This window comes from Callorhinchus milii, unplaced genomic scaffold, assembly GCF_018977255.1.
Source record: "Callorhinchus milii isolate IMCB2004 unplaced genomic scaffold, IMCB_Cmil_1.0 Scaffold31, whole genome shotgun sequence".
In the NCBI taxonomy this organism is placed as follows: domain Eukaryota; kingdom Metazoa; phylum Chordata; class Chondrichthyes; order Chimaeriformes; family Callorhinchidae; genus Callorhinchus; species Callorhinchus milii.
The window spans coordinates 2,583,491-2,593,562 of NW_024704772.1; the positions used below are offsets into that span (position 1 = coordinate 2,583,491).

Below are 10,072 nucleotides of genomic sequence, written 5' to 3' on the forward strand. Positions count from 1 at the left end.
TGTCAGGTCGTAAGCAGCAAACCGTGCGACGGATCAGTAAATAACCCACTTGCTTCAACGCAGATACGAAGCAGAGAAAGTCCGGCACTCGCTTACTTTAAGCAAGGTTCATTCCTCTCTATGGGACAGCAATGATCGTACCTTAATGTTATTGGGACAGCAACACTTGTATTATAACCTCCTCATTATCGCTTCTCACTAAGCCCACCCTTCCTTCACCTTTTGTGTTCTCTCTCTCTCGCTCTCTGTCTCCGCCTCGTCTTAAAGAATATAAAGCCAATCGAGTTACTGAGTATTGCACCCACGCGATGGCACATTTTGTACTGTGAAGCAGATCATTTTTATATCCCCCCTACCTCCCCCCACCCCCTCAATCGACCAGCGATGGATGGTCACCATCCAGTCTTCGGTCTAGATGACACTGTGCGATTCGGGTCACAATTTCCTCAGTCCGTGTGCACAAGGATTTGCCGACAGCTCTGGAGGTGAAGCTCGTCTCGGGAGAGAGAGAGAGAGCTGTTGTGTCGTTAAAGGCTGTTCATTAAACTTAACCGTTTCTAGCCCTGCACTGCATAGTACGCGGCTCTTAACTCGAAATCCCCCTGGTCTGGGGGGGGGGGGGGGGGGGGTCGCCTCGCACGGTCATCTTGTCGTGAAGCGTGGGAGTAATTGGAGAAAATGCTCGACTTCAGAGCCAGTTTTTCACAGTAACTTCAAAAGAAATGATAAATAATATTCCTTGCGTTTGATGCGGCGCCTCATCGCGTGTTTGAGACACATCAAAGCACTTCGGAGGATATGCTATAAAGTGTAGTGACTGTATATTTTGTGGTGGAAGTGGCAGCCAGTTGCGGCACAGCAAGTGTCCCACAAACAGTGGTGGATTGAGTGACCAAATTATTGAAACCAGCTTTGCCTATTCGTAGGGAATTTAAGGATATGCCACAATTCTGCACGGTCTTGAAAGTTTGAAGGCAAAATGGGCTTACAGGCTAAGTCCAGGTGGAATTTGGTGTTTAGGACACTTTGTGATTATTTATTGCATTTGTCTTAAGTGTCACTCTTGTGCGAAGGTGTTCACAAAGTCCTGTTATCCTCCACGTGTTTTATTTTCCCTCTACAAAGTGCACTGACCCAACAACTGAAACGTGTGGAAGAACGATGCTAATTGTATTCAGTACAAGTGTTTTAACTATATTTAGACGTCCAGAGGGTGTGTGTGTGTGTGAACGCCATCGTATTTTTATGGTAGATAATGATCCGTTGCCTTTTTTCAGTGCCACTGAAACGCGGGTGGGGTGAGTGAGGAGGAAGTTACTGGCGTCAGAGATTGTTATACTCGATTCGTATTAAAAAATTCTTTGCAAGAAAAAAAACACGGTGGGTTGACAGGACTTTGTGAACACAGTACAGTGCGTAACACGTTCCTTAGGGAAATTGATAGTAGCTTCCCCCCACGTTTCTATTGTTGAGCTCGGATAAAGATTTGAATCGTGTTCGGAAATGCTTCAATAAGTGATGTGGCGATCAAATCTACCATTGCCTGCAGTATTCTGAAGTACTTACTCTATTCTCTTTTCCCCCGCAACACACACACACAGCTATAACTTTGCCAAGCTTTATACGTGGAGTTGTTTTTCAAACGGAGTGGACGAAAGGGTGGGTGGGGGGGCGGGGGAGGGATTTGACGATGCTTTCCTTTGGAGTTGCGGATCCTTCAGACTTGTGCTCAGCTTCCGATGTGACCTCCCAACCCAACCCTCTGCCCCTCTGCAGCCAACCTTTCCTCTGCTCCGGCGTACGCGAGGCACTTGCCTGAAGTGCCGCGACTCCCAAACCCATCTGGTTTCCCCTCTCTGCAGTCGACGAGCGACGGAATTTTATAAGCACTCCTGATTTTGTTGGTAAAACGCTTTTCTCCCTCGATCCCCCTCCCCCTCTCCCCCCCACCCCCCAAAAAAATGCACAGAATGTAAAATGCACCGACACACGGAAGCGACGTCCTAACATTAGCAAGAACTGTCATCGCTATGTTAAAGTATTCCCATTAAATGTTCCTCCCCACCACCTTTCTCTCCCCCCCGCCCGCCCCCCAACTTGCCAATCTCAGTTGAATGTGTTTTCCTCTCTAGGACTCGGCTTGAAACAGCGTCGGTGGGGGTGGGGTGGCTGGGAGCTGAGTTATTTGTATATGGAAACCCTTTTTAATATGTATCTGCATTGTTGTAATGTGCAATACGCATGAAAATCTTACAAAAACATATTTTATTTGTTACTGCAGCTCAGCTGCGCACTCTTAAAAAGCACAGAAAACAAAATGCTGTTTGACCCAAGCCTTCTTGTATAACTTATATATATGTGATTAAAAAAAGGTGACACTGATCTTTATTAAACTGTAAATAGCATTTTAACATGTGATTTCACCGCTTTTCCCCCCCCTCCCCCAGTCTTCGAGACGTCTCAAAGCGCTTCACGGGATATACTGTTAAGGTGAACGCTGTCCATCCTTTGGGACTCCATCCCTTCGCCTCGCATTCATTCCCTTGCCTCCTTTAAGACCCTCCTCTTCGACTGTGCCTGTAGTCACCCTCCTACCCCTGCCATCCACCCCTTCTGATCCCCACCCACCCCACCCACCCCTCCCCCGCTTGTGTCTAAATCCCTGACCGTCCAGGGCCTTGGGACGTCCTCCTGACGCGAAAGGCGCTGTGTAAATGTCATTTTGTATTGTATCTGTGTGGACACCGGCTTCGTCACCTCAGTCTAAGTAACTTGGAAGCTTTTTAACGTCTTGTTGGTTCTGTGCCAGGTATCTGCTGTTTAGTGCTGTGACTTGTGTGGGTGTCAGAACCGGAGATACGTCAATAGTCTCATCAACAGCCATTAACAGCCGGGCCGGATGAGATGGCGTCTGGCACTGTTTGCTGGTGGCAGAGGGTAATGACATCAGTACAGTATGAATGTCTCTTACTGTCCAGCCTTTCAAGTCATATTTTCCTCCTAGGATCAGAGTAGATCATGTGCTTTATAAAAGCGAAGGCCTTACCTTCTGCGAGGAAACTCACCCAAAGTCTTGCGGCTTTTGTGCCAGTGCTGCATGGTTTGCGCTAACGCACTTGGTCGAATTGGTGGCGATGTTACAAAGCGATTCCAGAAATGTAATGCGAAATGGATCGCCTGGATATTTTGAGGGCAGAAATTGCAGTCGTTCGCTGCTGTTTCTTTGACTGAGCGGAAGTGATGATGAACCCACATTGAGCCACTGATGTCGAGGACAAATGACGTTAATATCACAAAGATTTATTTTGTATAGATGGTTGGAATTGAAAACACACGCATACTGTCTCTCTCTCTCACACACACACATATGCTCTCATTTTCTTATCTGCTCGATGACGCCTTTTCAGTGATAATTCCGGTGCGCAATTGCCTGTCGAGGTCACGCCCGCAAAATGTACCTGCAGTTCACTTGACAATATGTTCTGCGAAGCGCTTTGAGGCGATGGCATGGGCCAAAGAGGAGGGTCTCGAGACGATTCTGAACCCCACGAACGACGATTCTCAAGTGGATCGGAATAAAATCCCAAAGAGAGAGCGGGCACCGTGGATTCTCCTTGCCAGCCTGTGCCCCACTGTGTGCGTCCAGCACTGCCCGTCTACACTGGCAGCACAGGCATCGTAACGGTCAGCACCTGCAAGACAACAACAACAATTTGCACACACGTATAACAACAATAATCCTTGCATTTGATACAGCGCCTTATGTCTTCGCGACGTCAAAGCGCTTCACACTAAACTGAATTTATATATATAATTTGATCAAATCAAATGATATATCTAAAGACAAATTCAGCAAAGAATTAATTTGGACATATTAAATGTTTCATGTACTTGAACGTATCCTCGTGGTGGGAGAAGGGGATAAGTGGGGTCTCGCTGGAGCTGAACTGGCTCGTCGGGGGGGACCTGGAAGGGCCGACCAGTCATTGGGGGCAGGGAATCCTTCCACTCGGCTCCTGTTAACCCTGCAAGCCAAGGGGAAAGCTTGCCAGACAGCGATACCAATAGCAACAGTGAACGGTTCATGCTGTTCGGTGCTGTGTGGCGAATACCATCTGCTGGAGTTCAGGTGTAGATCAGCCACAATCTAATAGAAAGCCGGAACAGGCTTTAGGGGCTGAATGACCTACTCCTGCGTTCTGTGTTCACAACACGTGGCAGGTAACAGTGATTCACTCCCATCTTTCTCCCCCAGGGCCGGTGTTCCTGGTGCTTACCTGGGTGTTACGGTTGAACTGGGAGCCACTCTCCTCCTGTATGATGTTATATGGGATGCAGATGTCCAGGTGATACAGGTCTGGTCGAGCCCACAGCACAATCCGATCCTCTCCCAGGTCCAACACTAACGATCCCACCGAGGCCTGGAACGCAGAAAGTGACTTCAAATAAGCAGCTGAACTTTTTGCGAGGATACGGGGAGAGCGCGGCGGGGGGGGGGGGGGAGGGAGTGGGACTGATTGGGTAACTCTTCCAAAAATGGGCTGAATGGTCTCCTTCTCTGCTGTAATGTTCTATGATTCTATGACTCCAAGCTTTGATATATTAATAATAATAATCCTTGCACTTGATACAGCGCCGAGGACATCTCAAACCGCCTCATAGAATGTACTGTCAAGTGTATAGTGACTGTATATTTTGTGGTAGAAACGCGACAGCCAATTGCGCACTGCAGTGTCCTCACAAACAGTCGTGGATCGAGTGACCATATTATTATCACTATTTGCTTTTGAAGGGATTATTACACTCGGAAAGCGATCCGCCATTCGACTAACAACCGGGTTCCTACTTGCTGCTCTGGGCAAACCAGGTCAATGAATTCAACACCAACCACTTTGGGTAACTTGATCTCCGCCACCAGGAATCTGGGATGGCTGTCGGCAGGCTCCACTGTGAGCGTGTACTCTGGTTCCACACTGAAATTGGAGGAAATTAAGACATCTCAATGTTCAGCACAGAGGGAGGCCATTCGGCCCATTATATCTGTGCCATAACTACCTGGATTCTGAACCATGTTCCTACTTACTGCGAGGTAAGCAGAGGCGGATGTGTGAACTTAAAGCCTAATGTTTCCCCCCCGACCCGCCCGGGAATCGAACCCCGGTGGTCCTCCCCCTTACGAGGCGAATCCTCGAAACAATACGCTACAGGATTCCACATCTCAGGAAACCCAGTACCCCCGACAATGACATTTACAATTAATTATATTTCTGTTACTTAGACCAGACCGACAGTTCCTCCCAAAACGTTACCTTTTGACTTCCGAGATGCCGGGCTTACTGTAGCTCCCTGACGGTGAGCTGCGGGGACAAAAGGTTGTGAAAGGCACTGTGTAAATGTAATTTTGTCTTGTACATACCTCTCCCTCAATCCCTCTGCCTTGCCCTCGCCTTCCCCATCTTTAGGTCGCTCCTGAAGATCTTCCTCTTCGACCGTGCCTATTCCTCCTTCCCTAACCCTCCCCCACCCCGCCGGCTTGGAGCCGTGCTCCGACATCCTAGTCTGCGCGAGGGGACGCTGTGTGAATGCACATTGTTATTGTGGCCGGCAATACTCTTCTGCTCCAGGTGTCTTTACCTGGAGTCCAGTTCCTGGATGGCAGGTTTGGTTTTGGACCTGATGTTCTGTTCTGTAACGGATCCCATAAACTTCCGGTTTCTCATCTTCCGCCACTCTGGGGGGAGCAGAACCAAAATCTATCTCAGTCGCTTGACCCACCGACGTTTCACCTCCAGAGGAACCAGGGCCTCCTGTCTTGTGATGGGGGGGATTCCAGGCCATCAGTGGGTGAGACGCTACCCTTTTGCCCCAGGGACCCCAGCCATCAACAACAACAACTTGCATTTACATAGCGCCTTTCACGCGGAGTAGCGTCCCAGAGCGCTTGGCGGTGGTGGAGTCGGACCCCGAGCCAGGGGGAGAGGGAGGATGATAACGGCTTTCCTCATTCCCAAACCGAAACTGGGATCTGGACCACAAGCAACCTCAAAAATGGGTCATATAATAATATTAATCCTTGAATTTGATAGAGCGCCTGATCACGTCTTCGAGACGTCTCAAAACGCTTCATCAGGACACACTGTAAAGTGTAGTGACTGTGTTTCTTGTGGATGAAACAAGGTAGCAAATTCTACACCAGTTCACAAACAGTCGGGGATTGAGTGATTAAATTATTATTTTTCTTCGTTTTTTTAAAGGATTATTACCCCCGGAAATGCAATCCGCCGATTGGCTAACAAATGGGTTCCTACCTGTTACTGGGTAAACGTGTGGAGCGAGGAAATTTTCCTAACATTTCTCCCTGGCCGGGAATCAAACTTGCAAGGCGAGGCTTACCACTGAGCTACAGGACTATACAATTAACCCCCTTCTTGTCCGCAAACAAGGCCCTCCCCAGTTTGACCTCTAGTGCAGTCATGCAGGTTAAGTGGCTTGTCTCTGCTGATATTTTATGTGGTAGACACATAAAGCACACACAGCCTGAAAAAAACAGGGCATAACCTTGCGGAGTTCCCCTCGGCTCCTACCTCGGGACAGTTCCACATTGTACTTGTTTTCCAGCCCTTCGAAAGCCACTGTGGTAAAAAAGCTCATGAAGAGTTCATTGTCCTGTAAATCAACAAAGAAAAATCCTGAGTGAAAACCCCACACTCTTAGGCAGCAGAAAATCACAAAGCCATTGATTCACATTCCCTGTGAAAATTCCATAACAATGATAATAATCCATATTATTAAGACGTCTCAAAGCGCTTCACGGGATGTACTGTAAAGTGAATTGACTGTAAATTTTGTGGGTGATACGCGGCAGTCAATTGCGCAGTCAATTTGTCCCACAAACAGTTGTCGATTAAGTGACCAAATTATTATCATTATTTTCTTTTTGAAGGGTTTATTACCCCCGGAACGATCCGCCAATCAACAACCTACATACATGTGATAACAATGATCCATGAAGCACTCTGACAGTGATAGGGCACTATAACACAGCGTTGATGTGAACTTAGGCTTGATATAATAATAATAATCCTTGCATTTGATAAGAGCGCCTTGTCACATATCTTCTGGACATCTCAAAGTGCTTCACATGTAACAGCGTGTGATATAACACATGCAAATACGTGAAACCATTTGGGAACTTACCTGAATATCATCATAAAACTGAGAATTGATAACTATATCGTACGCAGTGCATCCGTTGCCGTCTGAAACACAAGGAAATAACAGTTCAGTCGCTCTAATGAACGGATGCTGTGACCTGGGTGTCAGACACCAAACACTGTGTGTTAAGAGCTCCCCAGACACTGAGCTGTTTCACTGCCGGGATTTAATGTGTAAGTGGCTGCCAAACATTTGTAATGATAATAATAATCCTTGCATTTGATATAGTTCGTTATCACATCCTTGAGACGTCTCAAAGAGCTTCACGGGATATACTGTAAAGTGTAGTGACTGTGTGTTTTGTGGCCACACGTTCAGCTACTGCGCCCCGAAACTCTGGGACTCTCTTCCTCCATCCCTCCACCTTGCCTCTTCGTTCCCATCTTCAGGTCGTCCCTGAAGACTTTCCTCTTTAACCGTGTCTATGGTCACCGTTCACCTCCCTCTCCCAGGCTCAGCGTCATTCTCCACCACTGTCAGGAGCACTAGAAAGCTATACAAATACAAGTTGTTGTTGCTGTTGAGGTAGGAGACAATGGGCCTCATTTATAAACCACCTGTGATAATAATAATCCTTGTATTTGATATAACGCATTGTCATAAGTTTGAGATGTCTCAAAGTGCTTCACAGAATATACTATACACTGAATTGACTGTATATCTGGTGGGCAGAATGTTTTGTTAACACCTGCCCTCACCTCCCCCCACACCCCCCACTTACTGTTGTCGATCTCCGCATGTGGCTCTCCAAGGCTCATAGGGATTTTGTAGCCGGACGGATCATCTGATTCCAACAGAGCTACTAGCTTTTCCTCGGACAGCTCCGGGGGAGGTGGGACCTGCTCCGACCTGCAAACGTTGATGAAAATCTTCTCGTTCTGGGCTGTCTTTGACTTCACGCAGAAGCCTGGAGAGGAAAGAGTTTCTCTTAGCAATAATAATAATCTTTGCATTTGATACAGCGCCTCATCACATCTTTGAGACGTCTCAAAGCGCTTCATGGGATATACTGTAAAGTGGAGTGACTGTGTATTTTGCGGGCAAAATGCGGCAGCCAATTGCGTACGGCAGCGTCCCCACAAGCAGTCGTGGATTCCAAGCAACCAGTCCAGCACCTTGGGACGTCCTCCCGACTTAGTGAAAGCCTCTGTGTAATGTGTTGTTGTTGTAGTTACCTGGCTGAGGTCTGATCTGCCTGGTGTCCGGCACCCTGGGAAGTTTGCTCTGCATCTCCTTCGCCGTCTGGGGAGGAAGAGGAGGATGACAAGAGGTTCGACAACCGCAAAGCACCGCGGGTCAAAGCAAGGGTCGGTCAACACTGACACAATGCTCGGAGCCCGCCTGCCCGGTGAGTCCCAGCAGTGAAACGACAACAGCGACTTGCGTTTACACAGCGCCCTTCACGCAGGGTTGCGTCCCAAGCACAAGCGTCACGAGGTTTCTAACGCAGCCCTGCGTTAACAACGTGCGTTAAGACCGTTCATTAAGCCGGGAAGGAGGCAGCGTCGGAGAGAAGTGCCAGTGCAGCACTGACCTGCAGCAGCAGCTCCTCGTACAGAGAATCCTCAGTACTCATCTCGGCTGAGAGCAGACTGCTGTCCGTGACTCGTGGCATGTTCATACTGGGCGGGGGAGGAGGCGGAGGCCAGAGGGCGGGGCGGGGCAGCCCTGGCTCGGATCACGATCCACCGGGTTCACAATCTGAAGCGAAAGAACAAACAGCTGCTGTTCGGTAAACAGATTTTGCGAGCGTTTCGTGCTGTAAAGCGAACGGACTGTGCGTCTATTCCAGCGCCTTGGGACGTCCTCCCGACGTGAAAGGCGCTATGCAAATGTAATCTTGTTGTTGTTGTTGTGCATGTTTATATATATATAGAGAGAGAGAGAGAGAGCGGGTGAACCGGGGCAGGGAATCGAGCACAGCCTCGGGACGTCCTCCCGACGCGAAAGCCGCTGCATCAAATGTCATTTGGTGGCGGTTGTTTTTGCGGTTAGAATTAATATCAATAGAGTTCAAGTTCCCGTTCGAGTCGCCTTCAAAGCCGTCCGTGGCCTCGCTCCCCATTTCCCCCACACCCCTCCCCTCCCCTACCTCTGCGACCTCCTAAACCCCCCCCCCCCCCCCCCCCCCCCACCGCCCCATACCATCTTTTCACCGGCAGTTTCGCTCGACGGTGTATCCTGTGAAGGGCTTCGAGACGCCGCGATGTGATACGGCACCGTTAGAAGATTAATAGTGACGTGAATAGTAATAACGTGTCAATAATAATATCAATCGGAATAATGTGAATGATAACAATAAGAAGAAATAACAATTATGATAATGATATCAATGATAATGATATTAGAATAATAGTAACGATAATATCAATTAGAATAATAGTAATGATACTAATAATGTGAATAAGAATATTAATTATATGAATGAATGATAAGAAATAATAATGATATCAATTATAATTATATTAGAATAATAGTAATGATAATATCAATTAGAATAATATGAATGATAATAAGAATAATACTGATAATAATATGAATTAATATTATTAGAATAGTAATGATAATAGTAATAATATGAATGATAATGATAATATCGATTATTATAATAATATTAGAATAATAGTAATATAGTAATATATTAATAATAGTGATAATAATGATATAAATTGCTGTTGTTATGGTAACAGACAGAGAGCCCCGGGGGGGGGGGGGGGGGGGGGGACAGTGACGGGAGTGAAGGGTTTGGGGGCTTCGGGGCCTCTCACCTCAGGCACTGGTCACAGCGACGCCATTGCTGTGGGGGAACCGCCTCCAACCGTCACTCCGGCCGCTCGCGCCGGAAGTGGGGCGGCTT

General features: G+C 47.6%; 1 protein-coding gene across 1 annotated transcript; it reads right to left on the reverse strand.

Moving 5' to 3' along the window:
* Positions 1-3,284: 3,284 nt before the first annotated feature.
* pih1d1 (PIH1 domain containing 1) lies at positions 3,285-10,048 on the reverse strand. Its single transcript, XM_007909836.2, has 11 exons — positions 9,984-10,048; positions 8,750-8,916; positions 8,391-8,457; positions 7,937-8,122; positions 7,198-7,259; positions 6,585-6,666; positions 5,635-5,731; positions 5,310-5,357; positions 4,889-4,973; positions 4,278-4,421; positions 3,285-3,692 (listed from the first exon to the last, which is right to left on the reverse strand). Exons 2-11 carry the CDS (start codon positions 8,834-8,836, stop codon positions 3,657-3,659), a joined length of 894 nt encoding a protein of 297 aa, XP_007908027.2. The 5' UTR covers positions 8,837-8,916; positions 9,984-10,048; the 3' UTR covers positions 3,285-3,656.
* Between the last annotated feature and the right edge of the window lie 24 nt (positions 10,049-10,072).

Bases quoted from the DNA above. Each gene is read 5' to 3' on its own strand.
- pih1d1 (XM_007909836.2), bottom strand. From the start codon at position 8,836: ATGAACATGCCACGAGTCACGGACAGCAGTCTGCTCTCAGCCGAGATG. The intron at 7,260-7,936 runs GTAAGTGGGGGG...CTTGTGTTTCAG, and splicing joins ACATGCGGAGATCGACAACA to ACGGCAACGGATGCACTGCG. The intron at 3,693-4,277 runs GTAAGCACCAGG...GTTGTCTTGCAG, and splicing joins AGTTCAACCGTAACACCCAG to GTGCTGACCGTTACGATGCC.